Source organism: Saccostrea cucullata, unplaced genomic scaffold (genome assembly GCF_032062105.1).
Source record: "Saccostrea cucullata isolate Sc308-1 unplaced genomic scaffold, CSIRO_AGI_Scuc_v1 ctg457, whole genome shotgun sequence".
NCBI lineage: Eukaryota > Metazoa > Mollusca > Bivalvia > Ostreida > Ostreidae > Saccostrea > Saccostrea cuccullata.
Genome location: NW_026933724.1, coordinates 126,098 through 147,730, shown reverse-complemented (window position 1 = coordinate 147,730; position 21,633 = coordinate 126,098). Strand labels below are relative to the sequence as shown.

General features: G+C 34.1%; 2 protein-coding genes across 4 annotated transcripts; one reads left to right on the top strand and one right to left on the bottom strand.

The window, feature by feature from the left end:
- Window positions 1-451: 451 nt before the first annotated feature.
- On the bottom strand, window positions 452-17,690 carry LOC134239128 (pleckstrin homology domain-containing family F member 2-like). 3 transcript variants are annotated; one of them, XM_062721291.1, is made up of 11 exons: window positions 17,587-17,689; window positions 15,145-15,209; window positions 13,790-13,927; window positions 13,478-13,541; window positions 13,167-13,196; window positions 11,336-11,461; window positions 10,850-10,959; window positions 8,483-8,630; window positions 4,754-4,833; window positions 4,446-4,466; window positions 452-1,452 (listed from the first exon to the last, which is right to left on the bottom strand). In XM_062721291.1, the coding sequence occupies exons 1-11, from the start codon at window positions 17,645-17,647 to the stop codon at window positions 1,429-1,431; spliced, it is 867 nt and encodes a 288-aa protein (XP_062577275.1). In that variant the 5' UTR covers window positions 17,648-17,689; the 3' UTR covers window positions 452-1,428. The 3 variants fall into 3 exon arrangements, with proteins under 3 accessions (XP_062577275.1, XP_062577276.1, XP_062577277.1); XM_062721292.1 differs by lacking the exon at window positions 4,446-4,466 and having other exon boundaries at window positions 17,587-17,690; XM_062721293.1 differs by lacking the exon at window positions 13,167-13,196 and having other exon boundaries at window positions 17,587-17,688.
- Window positions 17,691-17,812: 122 nt separating this feature from the next.
- Window positions 17,813-20,632, top strand: LOC134239131 (ribonuclease kappa-A-like). Its single transcript, XM_062721296.1, has 2 exons — window positions 17,813-17,964; window positions 19,834-20,632. The coding sequence occupies exons 1-2, from the start codon at window positions 17,890-17,892 to the stop codon at window positions 20,059-20,061; spliced, it is 303 nt and encodes a 100-aa protein (XP_062577280.1). The 5' UTR covers window positions 17,813-17,889; the 3' UTR covers window positions 20,062-20,632.
- Window positions 20,633-21,633: the final 1,001 nt, after the last annotated feature.

Genomic DNA, 21,633 nt, shown 5'->3' with positions numbered 1-21,633 from the left:
ACAATTAATCAATACTTCTTTATTTTTAATTCTTAAAAATATTCTCCAGAATTCCATTTGTATCCCTGGCCATAACAATTTTCATGTTTTGAAATTGATTCAAATTTTTTAAACATCCTATTACTACCATAATGTATTACTTAACATCATAATGATAACATGCAGCATGCTAATTAAGCTGAATGTAATTGGAATGATTAGTTACAAATGTAGTGAACTTATGGAATTACATTGACCAGCATATGTAAGAGAACCCTTCTTTAAGGGGCACCAAGGGGGAACAATATGCAAATTTACACAGAGAATAGCCTGTGCAACCCTGACAAACAAGGTTCCAAAATTAGACAAAGGCGCTTACGAAAAAGTCACGAATTGTCTAGGCAATACAGAAAGCACACAGAAAGGTTTTTTTGAATCTATATTTTTGTATGAGGCATGAATTATTGTCAAGTATAGAGTAGAATATAAAATAAATAGATTATGACCAATATACCACTGAAAAATGTTAGATACATGTACTTTTAGCCACCTCTGCAAAATAATATCAACACCTTTAGCCTGAGATAGAAAAATACAAACACCAAAAATAATACTTCAGTATGCTCTGTTCGCAAAAGTCATTCTCCATGCCATTACATGTGCATTTTATTTTAAACTGGTTACAAATACATGTTCAGGTTTACATGCCATACTGAGTACAGAATTTTAGTCGGTAATTTAATCAAATCATGTTAAAAAAAAAAATCATAATTTATAAAAATCTTCATTTCAAAAAGGGGGAACCTGCACATACTGTGAGATCACATGGAATAAAAAGTAACAGCATTGATGATACAATATGGTGGTACATTTCTTTACATTTTATTACACAATACTACAGTTTTCGTTTTTTTGGCTGCCTGCATAGACCTACATAGGAATTAAGTACACAGAGTTAGGAATAAGGCATTCATTCCAGAAAAATATGAAAGAATTTATCTCAATGTATGGAAATTAAACTATTCCTAATGCAGTCAATCCTTGATATTTTGAACTTGATGGGAAAAAAAAACTTCAAAACATTTGAAAATTCATGATACCAAGACTAAAACCATAAAAAATAAGTGGTTTATACTTCTAAATAACTTTGACATATTCATCCATGGTATTCCAGATATTGGTGTTAGAAATACAGAATTTCAAAAGTATTTATATAATATACTTCCAAAAGTTACCATCACAAAATGTTAAAATACATCACAGATACAAAATGGCATTAATAGACATTTTGAAGGCTACAGGTGAATATGAATGTCAATGAAGCATGTGTGTCGGGCCTGTGTGTCGTGCTGCTGTAAAAGCCACAACAATTCTCCGTTCATTCCCTGTAGCTTTTGTGGTCAACCTTTTTATGTCTGTTCTTTTCTGTGTGCTTTGAATACTCTGTCCCTAGTCATAAGATTTAAACTGTCCCTGAAAGTAGAATTTCATTTTTATCAGTTCAGAATATAAAACGAATTGCAGACAAGCAGCACATAACAAATAAATTGCCTTAAGGGGACGAAGGATGTATCGTCACATGACTCAGTTTAATTACGTCATAATCTCTGATAAAACATGTACAAAACAAGATTGAAACCACAGTTCTTGTTTAATTTTTTGACTGTTTGTTAGCTTTCACCATCTTGTAAAAGAATATTTTATAATAACATTCCTACTTTCTTGAAAATATTATCAAATAAGTGAGTAACTGAAAATATTGATCCACTCTTCTGTTTCCCTACACTGCGCGTCCAACGAGTCGTTGACGTCATAGTGGATCTCTTAGTACAGTAAGATTATACACAGTGAAACACAGGTATAGTGTGATATCATAAAAACGGGCCATGATCAGTACATGGTGGGGTATTATTTGAATTTGAGAACACAAAAATATTATTTAAATTGTTATTGACGGAAATATTTTGTAGGTATGTCTTATTTCACTTATTTCGCAAATGTGTGACGTCATAGTTAGGTTTTCCCGTACTCGAGAAATGTAAACACGACACATTTTTCTCATGTTCATGTCTTGTTTAACCATGTCCTGTACAATATTGAGCTCAGCTTCACTAATTGATATTTTTACAGTAAATCTATAACATGACGAACTTGAATTTCAATGTAAATTTTCAAATATTTAATGATAAGATTTTTTGCAAATTAAATTTTTTGTTCAAATTGTTGTTAAAGTTGTCTTAAAAAGTACGTAATTTTTCATCTCCAAATGTGGTGTGATAAAAGAATCTTGCTTTTTCGAATTTTTAACCCTATTCATACTCTGAAATATTTCAAAAGACACATTTCCGCTGACATATTTTTTATCTATGCTAAAAAAATTCAATAATCGACCGAGTGATGGGCCCAGAAACACAGAGAATCAAAACTCCGCTCAGACACTGTGGGGCATAGTATTTGTCATTCAATATCTCAGAAATAAGTCTAGAAACCTATTGATATATTTGCTTTATGGTATGTGGGACATACTAAATTAGAGATATACAAAATATGAAAAAAATTAAACGACAAGTATTTTTTCAGCTAAAGGTCCTTCTTTCCCTTAATAATATTGTATTGAGCCAGATTGGACAAAGGGGAGAGAAGATATGCTCCAAACAACGATTTTTCAAATAATTCCACTATGACCTTAACCTTTGGTCTAGAAACATGGTTCAAGGTCATTGCACACCCTTTACCCAAAGGCACTCTGTGAGTGAAGCATGAGCCTAATTGGACAAAGGGGAGAGAAGATATGCTTTAAACAAGGATTTTTCATATAATTCTGCTATGACCTTGACCTTTGACCTAGAAACATGGTTCAAGGTCAATGCACACCCGTTACCCAAAGGCACTCTGTGGGTGAAGTATGAGCCAGATTGGGCCAAGAAGAGAGAAGATATGCTCCGGACAAGAGATCTCGAATGGACAGAAAGACGGAAGGACAGCTAGACAGACGGACAGACTGATCACTATAGGGCGCACACCGAGCTGGGCACTAATAATTTCAAACCAAACTATTCTAAAACATAATTAGTGAGTGACAATCCTTCAAACATTTCCCAGACTTTGATAAGGTAACAAACGCTCAAACTTGAGTTACACTGTTAAATGTGTGTACAGCTATACATGCATAAAGCTCATCTGACTTACAGACATAAAATTACACCCCTTTAAAGCTTTCTTTGTACACATGAAGATGAACTGAATCATATTATATTTGGTGTAAGATATTTGATGTTTAATTTGTCAACAAGTTATGATTAAGCGCCATCTGAATGTGCTATTTATAACGAGGCATTTAGCGATGTACTAGATTTAGCAGATTTTACTTTCCCCCAAAATCGCTAAATAGAATACACTGCTAAATGTAATATGTTTACAGTATACATATAGGCAATTTGTATTCAACTTTCAGACAAACAAAGATATTTGTAGAACTGATATGTATGGCATGCCAAATTGACAAAAATGAGATAAACCTAGTTTCACAATTGATAAACTAGGTTTATCGACTGTAAACTTAGTTTACAAACCGTAAATTATGGTTAACAACGTTAATCTATATTTCACATCTGTAAACCATAGTTAACGCGATAATCTATGTTTCACAACCGTAAACTATACTTAACACCGAAAACAATCATTTGCGATTGCAAAACATAGATTATCTGATAAATACAGTTTCACGATTTGTAAACTATAGTTTACAAACCGTTAACTATAGTTAAAGATCTGATAAATATAGTTTCACAATTTGTGAAACTATGATTAACAACTCTTAACTATAGTTTACGATTGTAAACTATAGTTTACAAACCTGAATCTATGTTTATCAACAAAATCTATTGTTAACGCTTTATTACAGACAGATAAACTTAAATTAACATTCGTAAACTATAGTTAACAACCGTTAAATATAGTTTTACAGATGAAAACTATACTTAACGAATCGTTAACTATAGTTTACGGTTTGTAAACTATAGTTTACAGTCGATAAACCTAGTTTATCAATTGTGAAACTATGATTATCTCATTTTTGTGAATTTGGCGTGCCATAGATATGTACAAATCTGCCATCATCCATAAACAAAAGCTGAGTTGAGCACTTCACAATTTATATTTGACTTAAAGACAAAGTAAGATAAATACAGAACAAGAGACTCTGCAAGTGTTAATGAGGGTGCCACAATTACCGTATCTTTGGAGCATCAAGTTCTCGTACCTTGGATAATTTATAAAACTATGTTTTGGATAAAAATAAGTATATAATGATTGATTTCAGAGCAAATCAAAACGTTTCATGTATTAATCAGATATCTATAAAACAAGGCTCGATCTATACAAAGCATGAGATTCATGCAACATGCCCGAAAGCTTTGAATTAGTCAGACATGTCTAAATATTAGGGTATATACAAGCATGTGTACCTCTGGAATAAGTTTGTTCTCCTGAAAATACAAAAATCACTGTTAAACATTCTCCCTCCTCTACTGTAACAGTTTATACCAAAGGTTCTCTTTCTAATGTCTTCTGTTGTCCTATCAGATAAGTCTGGATATACTCGGGTGAAAACTCGATATAATACCCAATCAGATACTTCTGATATGTGATACTGAACATATCTTTGTGGTTAAAAATTTTTGTGCATATATAATGTAGCCGGTAATGTTAATTCTATAAAACATTGTATTATAGTCATGGTTCACTGACTATATTATTGTCAAGGTTCACTGACCTCATTAACTTCCTGGTTAGCTGATTCTTCATCATCATCAGTCGAGGAGTCACCGGAAGAATCGTCTATAGCATGAGTATCTACAAAAACAAATAGACAAACTGAAATCTATCATATATATATAGCGTGAGTATCTATAAAACAAATAAACAAACTGAAATCTATGATATATAGCGTGAGTATCTATAAAACAAATAGACAAACTGAAATCTATCATATATATATAGCGTGAGTATCTATAAAACAAATAAACAAACTAAAATCTATCATATATAGCGCAAGTATCTAATTCTATAAAACAAATAGACAAACTGAAATCTATCATATATAGCGCGAGTATCTATAAAACAGATAGACAAACTGAAATCTATCATATATAGCGTGAGTATCTATAAAACAGATAGACAAACTGAAATCTATCATATATAGCGTGAGTATCTATAAAACAAGAGGCCCATGGGCCTTATAGGTCACCTGAGCATTATGCAACAACTTTCCAGTGATTGAATTTGATTCATGTTTTAATCCAGATGCTATGGCATTCACAATTTTGAAAGAGGCACCATTGATCATCATAACAATACACTTAGCAGTTGCTTAGTTTGTTTACTTAATACCCATAGGCAGGGTAGGGGAACAAAAAATGCATGTCAAGTAATCAGTAATATTCAGCATGATCAGTAATGCCCCAATCACACATGAACCCCTGACCCTTAAGCCTAGATCCACACATTGCACAATTTTTGAAAAGGCACCCTTGCTTTTCAAAAATATTTGATTAATACCAAGGAGCAGATTTCAAACATTTCATCCAGTTTCAGTATATAAGTACAGCCCCCCCTCCTTTATGGTACCCCCGACCCTGGGGCCTTGAAATTCACAATTCTGGAAGATTAGGACCCTTGCTCATCATAACTATATAGGCAGTTCATCTGCTTAATACCAAGGAGCAGAGAAGAAAACTTTCAAAGATTTAATGTATTTTCACTATATACATGTAATCAATAGAGCCCTGCCCTATCACTAGAACCCCTGACCCTAGGGCCATAAAATTCACAATTTTGGAAGAAGTATTCTTGCTCATCATAACTATGTAATTAGTTTATTTCATTCCTAGGAGCAGAATTTTTTTTTTCAAAGAATTCATGTATTTTCACTATATAATCTATAGAGCCCCTCCCCCTTACACCAGAACCCCTGACCCTGGGGCCATAAAATTCACAATTTTGGTAGAGGCACTCTTGCTCATCATAACTATGCACTTAGTTAGTTTATATAATACCTATGAGCAGAAAAGTAGATTTTCAAAGAATTCATGTATTTTCACTATATAATCTATAGAGCCCCCCCCCTTACACCAGAACCCCTGATCCTGGGGCCATGAAATTCACAATTTTTGTAGAGGCACTCTTGCTCATCATAACTATGCACTTAGTTAAGTTATTTAAAACCCAGGAGCAAAGAGGAAGATTTTCAAAGAATTCATGTAATTTCACTATTATAATCTATAGAGCCCCACCCTAACACCAGAACCCCTAACCCTGGGGCCATAAAATTCACAATTTTGGTAGAGGCACTCTTGCTCATCATAACTATGTACTTAGTGGGTTTATTTAATACCCAGTAGCAGAGAAGAAGATTTTCAAAGAAATAATGCATTTTCACTATATACTTATTTAGCCCCGCCCTAGCACTAGAACCCATGACCCCGGGCCATGAATTTCACAATTTTGGTAGAGGACTCAATGCTGATTACAATCATGCAAACCGTTTGACTGCTTGATGTCCAGGAGTTAAGAAGAAGATTTTTAAAGATTTCACTAATTTTCGTGGTTTTTGCCCCACCCCCCCAGGCCCCAGGGGGGCAGGGACCATGAAATTCACAATTTTTGTTCCCCTTTACCCATAAATGCTATACCAAATTTGGTTGAAATTGGTTCAGTGGTTTCAGAGAAGAAGCTGAAAATGTTCAAATGTTAACGCACGACGAATGACGAACGACGACGGACGAAAAGTGATAGCAATAGGTCACCTGAGTTTACTCAGATGACCTAACAAATAGACAAACTGAAATCTATCATATATAGCGTGAGTATCTAAACAAGAGGCCCATGGGCCACATCGCTCACCTGAGTAACTTGGGTGATGCAGATCTTTACCAGATTCCCCCTCTTGTTATACCTATCATGCCCAACAACCCCTTTCCCTTTTTATTTCAAAACTTTAGAATCTACACTACCCAAGGATGCTTCCACATAAGTTTCAGCTTTCCTGGCCCAGTGGTTCTTGAGAAGAAGATTTTTAAAGATTTGTTCTATATATTTCTATGTAAAACTTGGATTCCCTATTGTGGCCCCGCCCTACCCCCAGGGGTCATGATTTTAAGAATTTAATATTTACACTACCCAAGGATGCTTCCACATAAGTTTCAGCTTTCCTGGCCCAGTGGTTCTTGAGAAGAAGATTTTTTAAAGATTTGTTCTATATATTTCTATGTAAAACTTGGATTCCCTATTGTGGCCCCGCCCTACCCCCGGGGGTCATGATTTTAACAATTTAATATTTGCACTACCCAAGGATGCTCCCACATAAGTTTCAGCTTTCCTGGTCCAGTGGTTCTTGAGAAGAAGATTTTTAAAGATTTGCATGTTATTAATATTTCTATGTAAAACTTGGATTCCCTATTGTGGCCCCGCCCTACCCCCGGGGGTCATGATTTTAACAATTTAATATCTACACTACCCAAGGATGCTTCCACATAAGTTTCAGCTTTCCTGGCCCAGTGGTTCTTGAGAAGAAGATTTTTAAAGATTTGTTCAGTATATTTCTATGTAAAACTTGGATTCCCTATTGTGGCCCCGCCCTATCCCCTGGGGTCATGATTTTAACAATTTAATATTTGCACTACCCAAGGATGCTCCCACATAAGTTTCAGCTTTCCTGGCCCAGTGGTTCTTGAGAAGAAGATTTTTAAAGATTTGTTCTATATATTTCTATGTAAAACTTGGATTCCCTATTGTAGCCATGCCCTATCCCCGGGGTTCACGATATTAACAATTTAATATCTACACTACCCAAGGATGCTTCCACATAAGTTTCAGCTTTCCTGGCCCAGTGGTTCTTGAGAAGAAGATTTTTTAGTGACCCCACCCTATTTTTGTCTTTTCTTGATTATCTCCCCTTGTAAGGGGACTTGGCCCTTCATTTTAACAATTTAAACTCCCCTTCACCCAAGGATGCTTTGTACCAAGTTTGGTTAAAATTGGCCCATTGGTTCTTGAGAAAAAGTCGAAAAGGTGAAAAGTTTACAGACGGACGGACGACGGACAAAATGTGATCAGAAAAGCTCACTTGAGCCTTCGGCTCAGGTGAGCTAAAAACAAACAGACAAACTGAAATCTATCATCATCTAAATATTAAATGGTCAAACAAAAATCTATCACCTAAAGCATAAGCTTAGAAAATAAATGGACAGACTAAAATCCATCATCTAAATAAAAGTGTGTCTACAAAACAAAGTGTCAAACTGAAATCTACTTGTAATGTACAGGTAAAAATTTCAAATGTAGTCACTGGGCAGCACGACATAAAGAATTATCACACAAAATGTACTCAATTTGAACTGCACTATGGGTAATTTTGACTATACAGTACAATACAAAATGTACTCCCTAATGTGAACTGCTCTGTGGATATTATTTACTACAGTACGATACAAAATGTACTCACTAGGAGCTGGTACTGCTAGCTTCGTGTCAGACAGAGTTTGATAACAGGTTAGACACACACGTAATGGCTTAGAGGCCTGTTGGGGTAGGAGCCACTTATTGCTGGAGCAGTCCTTACACACCACAATGCCACACTTCCTACAATGATGCTGAAATAACAACAGTAAACATTAGGTTTAAAATTAATTACAATTAGCAGATAAATAGGAAACTATTTACTAGACCATAACAGAGCTTAGACTATGTATTAAATTTAAATTATTGTTCATTTACAAAAACTGGTTGATTCAAAATTTAACGTTATAACTTGGTACATGTATTTAGTTGTTAGCATTTTCATGAATTAGTGCTATACACTTACACGCTGTATATTGTATTTATAAATGACTTTTTAGCCATATTCAAAGATTTTTTAGCCATATTCATTAAATAGCTCATAATTGTCCGTGCCAAAGCTGCTAAAATATATGGGATATAGTTAATGATTTTTTTTTTCTGGTAAGTTGTCCCCTTATAATAATAATAAATCCCCTTTCGAAATTAATGACACTTGTCCGTGCTTTAGTTTTTCTACATTGTACCAAAAAAGATTAAGAAATTCAAAATGAATAAATTCAATAAAACGGATTATGTTTATTTTAACCATGCTTGTCACACTGTGTTCAGCAAGCGTAAATAACAAGGTGACATGTTTGCTCAAAAAGTTTGTAACATTTGATAATTTAATCATATCATAGACAATTACATGTATTTTTTCCCACTCAGTATAATGCTTTAACCATTTAGAAGTTACATGTAAATATTCATCTTGCCCTTCAGGTTTGGTGAATACAGTACTCCTCAAGTGGCTAAATCAGCATATTGACTGAATTTTGCATAATGTCATCATCAACAATTGAAATAGAAAGAAATATTAACTTATAAACAATACAAGAGGCCCAGGGGCCACAGCGCTCACCTGAGCACATCGGGCTTGAATTTACTCCCCCCCCCCCTTCCAGGCGTTCATCATTTGAACAAACTAGAATCTAAACTACCTGAGGATGATTCCATAGAAATACCCCGGGTATCACTAATCATAGCTTTGAAGTACTTGAAAAGAAGATTTTAAAAGGTTTCCCTAAATATCCCTATGTAAAACTTGGGTCGGCCATTTTGGCCCCACCCTATCCCCAGGGCCGGGGGTCATGATTTGAAAAATCTTGAATCTACACTACCTGAGGATGATTCCACATGAGTTTCATCTTTCCTGCCCCAGTGGTAATTGAGAAGGATTTTTAAAGATATTTCCTATATATTCCTATGTAAAACTTGGGTCGGCCATTTTGGCCCCATCCTTGCCCCGGGGGTCATGATTTGAACAAACTTGAATCTACACTACCTAAGGATGATTCCACATGAGTTTCATCTTTCCTGGCCCAGTGGTTCTGGAGAAGAAGATTTTTAAAGATTTTTCCTATATATTCCTATGTAAAACTTGGGTCGGCCATTTTGGCCCCACCCTTGCCCCAGGAGTCATGATTTGAACAAACTTGAATCTACACTACCTGAGGATGATTCCACATGAGTTTCATCTTTCCTGGCACAGTGGTTCTGGAGAAGAAGATTTTTAAATAATTTTCCTATATATTCCTTTGTAAAACTTGGGTCGGCCATTTTGGCCCCACCCTTGCCCCTGGGGTCATGATTTGAACAAACTTGAATCTACACTACCTGAGGATGCTTCCATATGAGTTTCATCTTTCCTAGCCCAGTGGTTCTGGAGAAGAAGATTTTTACAAATTTTTCCTATATATTCCTATGTAAAACTTGGGTCGGCCATTTTGGCCCCATCCTTGCCCCTGGGGTCCTGATTTGAACAAACTTGAATCTACACTACCTGAGGATGATTCCACATGAGTTTCATCTTTCCTGGCCCAGTGGTTCTGGAGGAGAAGATTTTTAAAGATTTTTCTTATATATTCCTATGAAAAACTTGGGTCGGCCAGTTTGGCCCCACCCTTGCCCCGGGGGTCATGATTTGAACAAACTTGAATCTACACTACCTGAGGATGATTCCACATGAGTTTCATCTTTCCTGGCCCAGCGGTTCTGGAGAAGAAGATTTTTTAAAAATGCCATAATTTTTAACAAATTCATGATTATCTCCCCTTGGAAAAGGGTGTGGCCCTTCATTTGAACAAACTGGAATTCCCTTCACCCAAGGATACTTTGTGCCAAGTTTGGTTGAAATTGGCACACGGTTCTTGAGAAGAAAATGAAAATGTGAAAAGTTTACAACAACGACAACGACGACGACAAACAACGGACATATTTTGATCAGAAAACCTCACTTGAGCCTTCGGCTCAGGTGAGCTAAAAATCTTACCCGTCGGTTGATCAGGGTAAACTGGGACTTTTTACAATGCATGCATAGAGTGGCCTCGGAATCGGGCACCCACACCGGCGAATCATTCTCTGTGTTCTGGGTTTTGCCCTCTGGAATACAAAGTTCCTTCATTTAATGCAAAATCAAAGACAGGAATACCTCATTAATACAAAGAAGATTTTTATAGATGATATAACATTACAGAGCTCCTAAATGAACAACATATTAAACTAGAAATATGTCCATAGGACAAGTATAATGATAGTAATCACTAATGTAACATAAAGATTTGTATTAGTGTATATAGTTTGATGGGAATATCTTTCACATTTTCTGTAAAATTAAAATTCATGGAGGGGCATAAAAACAGTGAGTAAAGATTAAAGAATATACAAGTATTACAACTTTGTTTTTTATTACCCCCCTTAATGAGAATCCATTTCTTATTAAAGTCAAAGAAACAAACAAACACTGGACATAACTTACGTTTAATTAGGAGATCGTCCACACATTTTTTGATATGTGACATCCATTGATGTTTTTCTGTAGAAGTAGCTGCATATACAACAAAAGACTTGCTAGGGCTTATTAACTTCCAGCCATTCCGTAAAGCTGAAAAAATTATCATTATGTCAGTCAATACAATGAAAGTCAAAACAATTTCACCACGATTATTTTCGAATAAAATCAATAATACAGTTCATAACATTTCTTAACTTTTCTTGTAAACTTTTATTTTAAGAGTTTGTTCTGACTTAATCTTTTTTATTAATAAATGCAATAGAGCAAAGCTACTAAAGAAAGAGAATTTGAACTGTGCAGAAATGTGCTACACATATCTTAAACTTAAGTCAATGTGATAAAACAAGAATCAAACATTTACAAAATTAAAATAATTCTGCAAGTCAGAATTTTATCAAACATGAAATTAAAAGTGATCCATTGTCAAGGCATCATTAACAGTACCAACATTTCACTGGAGTTACCATCCAGGAAAGTCAACAACAAAAAAACTGGTGCATTTTTGTTTTATTTTTTATACAATGAAAAGGATGCTGAGGCTTTTTTTAATGAACGTAGATAATTGTTAGAGTGAATTATAACTCATTTTACAATTACATGTACTTTAAAACTAAGTATGATGTATTTATTTGCTAAATATCACAAATCATGACAATTTTGAATTTATGATATGCTATGCTTTTAACAGCTACCATACTTTATGATGTTTGATTGAACATGAAAATATCTACTGGGTACATGATTGTGTATTTGCATAGTAGCTGCTCTCTTCAGAAATGGATCTGCACCTGCGCTATGGTACAAGCTTGCTATTAGTAATTATTAACATAAATTAGGAAATTTATTAGTGAATTAACTAAATATCGAAAAAATCAACAGAGCTGTAAAACTGAATTAAAAATACCTTTGGAAGAATTCACTTTAAAAAATTTGGAAGCTACAAGTAGGTTATAAGATGTTCTATGACTATTTATTAAAGAACTCTGAAAATGGCTGTTTTAATAATAACTTAAGTAAATATTCTGATTCTCTGCATTGTTCCTCATTATAGACATACAATATATGTGTATAATTTTTGGTTCTGTACAAATTCTTCAACTTGACAAGCAGTTCTGCAGTTTTGCTACAATGATATGTTTAGTTTAGATATTTTATGTGCATTAAAACTTAAAAGTTTACTCAACATTGTAAACTTAAGCACACTGTTCCAATTCTTATTTATTTATATCCAAATATCCCATGCAATGATAGCCAAATTACATATGGTAGATATAGACGTATAACAATCTCTTGCATTATCTTTCTTGTTTATTTTCCCTATAACATAACATGAGCTGACCATTCCCCAAATTAAATATCTACCAGACACTGTTACTGTATATAGGAATGCTAAAATTTTAGATATTTAGATGTTGTATACATAGGTACTATTACTATGATAATACACTGTATATTCACCTCTGAGAACTATTATATATGCCAGAATACCAATATTGATATATTGAAGAAGTGAAATTTCACAACTTATCAACTAATCCTCTAAATCTAACTTTCTGTAAAACCAACAAATATGAGATTAAAAGTGGTACTTTTCTTGTGGATAATTGTCACAGTATAAGGTACCAGATCTATGACCTCAGTGTGTACATTTACAATGTAATTAGGTCAAGTTACTAAAATCAACCAACACAAAAAGTTCCACACCAGCAGTTTATGGTGAATAAGAAATGCTTTAGAGTAACAAGTGGAATATGAGAATACTACAAGAACACTACACAGCAGACCAAATCTCTACCTGGTTTGCCATCTTTTGTGTAAAAAGGACCTTAAAGGGACAAATCACAAAGCAATTAAAAAATCTAAGTCGTTGAGTCGTTGAAAAATCTTTTCCAAATTTTTACAGAATCTCGTTTGACAAAGCATCTTTCCAAATTTTTACAAGACATCAAACATTTGTCATGGAGACCATTCATAATTATATACATGCATATTAATTTTGTAAATCATAATTGATTTCTATTCCATGGTATTTTAAATCACAAAATTGTTATTTTTAGTATACAACATTAATAAACAGACCAAATGGCTTATAAATAATATACTCACTTCCTTCATCTTGAACATCTTCTAATTTTACATCTTCTAATGATATCACATGTTGTTGATTATACTGCAGAAAAATAAAAAGTGCACTGTGTACAAGAAGTGTGTTTCCTTCACTAGAGTATAGTAAGAAAATGGTATTGCTACCTTTACAAAACAAAAGAAAGGGAATCAACAAAGATGATCTAAAGGAATCATGTACTTTTGTTACAACAGAAATTCAGTTAAAGGGTTAAAAAAAGGAATCTTTTGACTAGAATGCATGTTCTTATTTTAAAATTTAACACAAGATTAATTTGATTTCAATAATCAAACCTTTTTACGGTTTATAACAATGTTGCCGTATACTAGAATGTCATTAAACAGGAAGAACTGTCGAGGTTTGGGTTTCTTTCTGCACATTTTGGTTAACACTCCCTCCCCCACTAAGGCCCGACCTGGGACATTCAAGGGCTGAAAAAGAGAGAAATATACAGCAAATTACTGTCAAAGGGCTGAAAAAGAAATATAACCCATCTTTAAAACTTTACTCTGGATATCTTGAATGCTCAGGTATTTTGAAGTTTTTCTCCCTTTTCCATTGAATTTGAGATTTTAAGTTTTGACTATATATTTAAAAAAGTATCAATCTCTAATCACAATGAAATATATGTTCTATCGATAAACTCCTATTATTTTGGTGTCCAGTCTTGTTTCTTTCCCTTAACAAGCAATAGTTCTTATGAAAAAAAGACAATATCATTTAGAATAGAAATCTGGAGACTAATGATGACTTTTTATTTCCAGTATATGCTTGAACTGTAACATTCTTTTGTAAGCATATTCTGATTTAACATTACTAATTCGTGACAATACAATGTTGTAAATTTATAATCTACTTGTACAATTTATAGATGTATATTTTACATAAAATTTGTGTGTGGTGAACTTTGTGCCTGACACCTAAATCTAAGTGGGAAGTGAAGTTTCTCTGAATTGGAGAGAGCTGGAGTACAATGTACCAACATTTATCTCCCGATTCACTTCCTGTTTTACAGATGTCTACAGATACATCACAGAACAATGAACCATGCTTTATATGGAGGGGGAGCAGTATGAATCACGGGCTGTGACTCACTCTCATTCTGAAATTACTGCTACTGTACATTTGACCATTTAATTCAGGGCTAGTAACAACTGATAAACTTTATGTTAACTCTTCATGTTTTCATTATTATTTTAATTTATTACTAGTAAATGCAGAGCAGTAAATGATTATTATGCTTTCTGGCAATGCTTAATAAAATTGAAAAGGTAAGCCTAATTTTACCTGATTTAACACCTATTTATATAGCAATCATACCATGTAACCAAGAAGTGAAAAAAAAAAACTTTCTGTGAATCTAAAATTTCTGTTTGCTTATTAAATGTTAACTTTAATGACCCATTATGAAACTCTCAACCCCTAGATAATATTTAAGACATGGTAAATGACAATAAAACCCCTTCAAAATATGATTATAAAAGCATTCTTTACAGTAATATAGGACTGCTGGAATTCACGCTAACTAACTTTATCAAAGACATCTTGTAGTTTGGTTTTATTTGAAAAAGTGTCTTACAATAACAATGCAACTGTAATATGAGAATTTTTATGTGATAACCTGATACACTGACATAGTTACACATACCTGTCCTGAAGCCCCAAAGCACTGCTCCACATACGCTATCCGCCGACCGTTGGCCTCTGATTGCACTATTAAATACAAGAAGATTTGAATAATTCAATATAAATTCAAAATGCTTCAATGTAAATTAATGTCAGTTTCTAAAATAACATGATAAGGCCCTTCAGTGTTGAGTATTAACTGCAAGTACATCAATAGATGAATACAAATTACTTAACATGACAAAATTGAAGGCAGAAAAATAATAACCTAAATTTACACTGAAAACATAGCACAGGGAAAATAAATCATGGGTCACAACACTCACCTGCACACTGTGGTAAGGAAAAAAGCAAAAATCAGTTGACTATTGAAAAGCTTAAATGCACAAGTAGTCCCTTAACCGTTAAGAGAGGGAGGGGGTATAGATTGAACAAGCTTGAATCTACACTAACTAAAGATGCTTACATATTTCATTGACTAACTAATGGCTTTTCTTATAAGTTTTAACTTGATAATTTGAACAAATCTGAATCTACACTACCAAAGGATGCTTCCATATAAATATGACCAAAGATGGCTTTGCTGTTCTTTACAAGATTCTTTTTAAAAATCCTATTATGGATAAATTTGCTTGTCCACTGTGGCCTGCACCCTACCATGAGCTGAGGATACATCCAACGAGATAAAAACCAATCATGGCTTTGCTGTTCTTGAGATGAAGATTTTCCCTATGTACACTTAATATGTTAAACTTTGATCATCCATTGTGACACCACCCTACCCCTGGGGGTCATGTTTTGAAAAAAAAATTGAATCTACATTACCTGAGGATGCTTCCAAATAAATACGACGAAACAATGCTTTGCTATTCTTGAGAAGATGATTTTTCCTATGTAAAACTTTGATCATCTTTTGTGGCCCCATCCTTTCCCCGAGGCCAGTCATGATTTGAAAAAATTTGAATCTACACTACTGGAGGATGCTTCCACTTGAGCTTCCTCTTTCCTGACACTGTATTTCTTAAGAACATTAAGATTTTTAAAAGATGCTATTAACTTTTCACTAATCTGTAATTATCTCCCCTTGGATGAGGATGTGGCCCTTCGTTTTCACAAATTTGAATCCCTTTCTTCCAAGGATAATTTGTGGCAAGTTTTGTAGAATTTTGTCCAGTGGTTCTTGAGAAGATGTCAAAAATGTGAAAAGTTTACAGATGGATGTCGGAAAAAATTGATCAGAAAAGCTCACTTGAGCCTTCGGTTCAATAACTAGCATTCATGTTATTGTGAATTTGAACAACCATAATCCATGTCCTATTTGTCACTGTGAGCTCTAAAAACAATATCTGGGCGAAGAGAAAATTCAGACTTTGCACATTGATCCAAATGAAATAACAGTAACCTGTGGTCTCTTAAGCTTTGAAAATTGTATGATCTCGTTGTAAACTACATACTAGCAGTAGCAACTAAAGTTAAATAAAAATAAAATCACATTGATTTTATGGATTTTGCAGGAAAATAGTAGATTATTAAACACTCATTAAAATTAGCACTGAATTCAACTCGGTTTAGTAATAGCGAGCACAGCGAGGCGGCACAAAGCGCCATTTGTGTAGCGAGCTCGATAGACTAACGTGTAGTACGAACGGAGGAAATTCAGTCTGAAATCTGCACATTGTTCCAAGAAATTTTTATCAGTCCACGTGAAAAAAATTCCAAATTCCCAATAATCATTTGCGGTGCATAGCAAAATGGTGGCTTAAACATAGCAACATCTCACTGGAAAAAAAAATTACAAACAACGATTTTATGCAATTTCCATGCCACAAAACTATCTTTTGCGTCCTAAGTCAACAGCCAACATGACTTTTTACTTGATGTCATACTTTCATCACTCAAATGGCTTGGGTATTTCAAAATCTAATTTTGTCGGAAACTTCCGAGTTTTATAAGTATAAACCTGCACTCGCCCAAACGGTCACACCATAAAACATATTACAACTTATATGCGATGTCATGTGGCTTCAAAGTCTTGACTTTCCAAATATGTCACATGTGGTTAGAAGAGAAGGAGGTAAATATTCATACATATCAGACATACTGTAGAACTGTTGTTTAAAAAAAAGTAAAATAAAATCTTTTAAATTTTGTAAATTATCCTGTTTTTCACCCTGTGACATCAAGAATCATAAATCAAGCCCTTATTATGATTATTCTTATTACATATTTGTTTTTAATTTAATACCCTGTACAAGATAACATGGTTAATCAGCTGATTGGAGATATGGCAAAATTAAGTTTCAGCGGTAAGAAATTCTGCTCTCAAAACCAGTGTGTTAAAAGATTGTTCATTTCAAATGAGTGAGACGCTCAAATGAACATGCTGACAATAAGTAAAAGATAGTACAAATAAACATCCTCTATAATAATTAAAAGTTAACAAACACTGATCTGATTCACCCACCCAATCGATCCACCATTTTCACGTTTTGGAATGTTGATCCCGAATGTATTGAATCTGCCATATAATGTCACCATTATTTTATGAAAAATATGAACACAGGTGTGAAAATTTTATAAATCAATAGCTGAAAAAATATATCAGGTGTATCAAGGTTGTATAAAGACGAAAATAACTATGCCTCATAAATAAGATAATAATGATCGGGTTCGTAATGTAAAACTCTTAAGAAAATCATGTGACAGAAGGTCAAGGCCAAACATCATCTGGTCATAGAGTCAAAGGAATCTGGTTGTAAAAAGCAAGATGAAGTGTCCAATTTGTGGCCCAAAGTTGTCGATATGTTGCTCTCTTTTGAGTATCTGGGGAATAGTTATGTTGGTAAGGGTGTATTTAATTTCCAAAATTCGAAATATATCTTAATGAGCAAAAATATCAATATTTGATTCTAACTTGGTCATTAGAGAAAAATCAAACACATTTAGAACGTTTGAAGGAAATAGGGAACATGAACTCCATTTTAAATAAAAAATATATTTAAAACCCAATTGCCTGCGGTTATGTAACAGTCACATCATTTACTTTGATGATGTTATTCATTTGTTTCCTTTTTAGCAACAAAATATTGTACCAACTTGAAAGGGTTTCCTGGTTTTTAGTTAACAGTCCATAGTCAGTTCACAGCTTTAAATTGTTGTTGTTTTCACACAATGCGGTAATGTATACTGTAGGATGCCTTATTCAGGACTTACAGTATATGTGATAGCTCTTCAACCACTACACTCATTGTAAGATCCCTAGGCCAAAAGAAAATATACTGTTGTTTCCTGTCCCCTGACCAAAAAAATGCAGAACATATAGCATGTAATAACAAGAAAATGATATGTTTACAGTTTACAGAGCAAGTTTGTTGATAAAAATTTATAAAGTAAAGGTATCCTGTGCACTTGTGATGTATTAGTTCTGTAGATATTGTTGGCCAACTTTAGTATTTTAGGAAAATAGTCACCTAAGAAATGAAAATGTAATAAAATTTTTTAGGGTTGGAGGGTAAAATGTAGGGTAGGTCGGGTGACAGGAAACAAGAGTATTTTTTATTTTGGCCTTATTCAGGATGGACAGTGAGTATAGCAGCCTGGACGGACTGGTCAGCCAATGCAGACGAGACACAAGAAAGTATGGCTAGCCTCAATATTGGAGGTCAACCAAGTTTGTGGCAGGCTTTAACTGGGTTGGCCTTCCAAATTCACTAACTGTAAAACAGGCGAGGAATGTATCACACGAATTCTTATTTCATGACACTTGTCTTTTATCCTTGGCCGCATCCAACTAACTACCACTGATCACTGGGGAGTCTTGGTATTTATACACAATAAATGTCACGTGATGTGAACATTGATTTATTAGGAACCCTGCGTGGTCGAACCTTAGAATCCCGAAATCATTACAATAATATCCATTGACTTCTGAAATGTAAGGACTCAATGTCTACATGTACATACACAAGATAGAATATTTCACAAGTTTACCCTTTAATGCCTGACCATTGACTTGATACTGAAAAAAAAAAATCAAGAGGATTGATAACTTTAAAACCTAAATCTGTCTTTTGAACCAGTAATAAATGTACAGTTAATAAGACAAAAGATTTTCACCAATAGCCCAGTTAAAAAGAAAAATGAAAAAAATAAAATATCAAATTAATGAGATGATAAAAATGTTTGGAAATGTCTATTAGTATGACTGTGATGTTGATAATTTTCATTTTCAGCTAATTTTTGCAAGAAACAAGACAGATAATGCATACTACAAGTACATTATGACAGTCATCAGCACATACTTTAAAAAATGTTATACTGTAGACGTACTTTTTTCCACCGGGTCATAATTCTGCGGAATCTCAATTTCTGTTTAATCTACGGGTAGAAAATTACGTGGATTTCTTAGACTGTCGCTATATGCCTTACATTTTTAATGAGTTCGCTTGGACAAATTTCTGCGGAAAATTTGTGACCGCGTACATAGCGTAAATTAATACCACGCGGAAAAAAGTACTTCTACAGTATTTAAATTGCAAAACAAATATGAACACTCCTGTAAATTCACTTTTATCTTATATGTGTGTATAAAAGATATCCCGCCCAAAAAAGAATGGTTAGAATTTTGAACTGTCAATTTGAATGTAAAGGAATTTATTGTTTTTTAATGATTTGTAAATGTATTGATATTTTATAAATTCTGTTTATTTAGGGACTTTTAGGAGTTTTCTACAAAATCCACAGTGTGGCTTTATTTGAGGATCTCCCTATAACTTCAGAAGACTGGAAGAAAGACAACTACACATTGTCTGTGATTCACGAAAAATATGACCAGACAGCTTACAATTGTTTTGTAGCCGCTGGGATTTACGTTCTCTGCTTCTTTTTCTCCTGCTGTCAACAGAGGATGGGATCAAAATCCAACTACGAGATGTCGTAACGGATTCTTACGGGGGGACTCTCTCAGCAAACAATCCTAGTCCACTGTGTATGTGTAGGAACAATAATCAGTCTGTATTTTAAGTGGTTTACATTATATATCGGTTAAATCAAACTCTATGAACTGTGTACTTGAAGTATTGAACAAATGGAAAATCTCTGTTATGTAAGTCAGGGTCACAGGGGTTAAAATTGAATTGTCATTCCAGAGACTATACACTGAACACGGCATTCCATTGTTTCATGCCATGACCTCATTTTAAATGTATACTTTTGACAATTATTTATTGAAATTGTATTGCGTAAACCACGACCTTTTTTTCATGAAATGATGGTTCCAAAATAAATGTCCCAAATACATGTTCAAATTTTAGTGGTAGCAGTATAGTCTGTACATATTTCTGTTGTAATCAAGATGTTAAAAAGTTTGTAAATATTACTGGGTGAACAATTGTGTGGTGATTATTTCCTATGTACATGTTACAAATGACTTTGTGATCTAGATGTAAATGATGATAAATTAGTGCAAGTGGTGTTAAAATATGAAATAATAAAAATATTATTCAGAGGAACTACAGTTTATTTAAAAAAAAACAGTCAAATCTTGTTATCTCTACTCAGTATAGGACTGAGAAATTTTTTATGGTAATTAAGTCCATTCCAAATTTTTCTATGTTTAGCATCTGATTCTGTGGAGAAATTGGTTTTGAGGTTTTGAAATTTGAAAACAAACATTAGAAATCAACAGTATAAATCTTTGTAATGCACATTACTAGTACTCTCACAGGATAGATACCCTTATTTGGTGATGTACCAAAAGCTTGAAAGATAGTAGTTAACTTTTAACATTGCGAGGGACTGAGAAACTCAAATGATGATGAGAAATTCTACAATTGTTCTCATAATGTTTTTTTTTCCCCTTTTGCTTCGTATTTTTATACCCCCCGCAAACGAAGTTTGGAGGGGTATATAGGAATCACCTTGTCTGTCTGTCTAGCTGCCTGTCTGTCCGTCTGTCTGTGCAAACGTGTGACCTTGACTGTGATCTTTGCTAACGGAGGGACATTAGAATTTACTCCACACAAAGATTGCCCATGACCTAAGGGTGTGTCTGACCTTAACCCAAAGTCATTTGGGGAACTTCAAGGTCACTGGAAGAAAAATTTCATAATTCCTGTCCGGTCCATATCTTTCTTATGGATAAACTTGGTAGGTTCTCATTTCACACAAAGATTGCCCATGACCCAAGGGTGTGTCATGACCTTGACCCAAGGTCATTTGGGGAACTCCAAGGTCACTGGAAGAAAATTTCATAATTCCTGTCCGGTCCACATCCTTTTTATTGATAAAGTTGGTAGGTTCTCATTTCATGCAAAGATTGCCCATGACCCAAGGGTGTGTCATGACCTTGACCAAAGGTCATTTGGGGAAGTTCAAGGTCACTGGAAGAAAAATTTCATAATTCGTATCCGGTCCATATCTTTCTTATGGATAAAGTTGGTAGGTTTTCATTTCACACAAAGATTGCCCATGACCCAAGGGTGTGTCATGACCTTGAACCAAGGTCATTTGG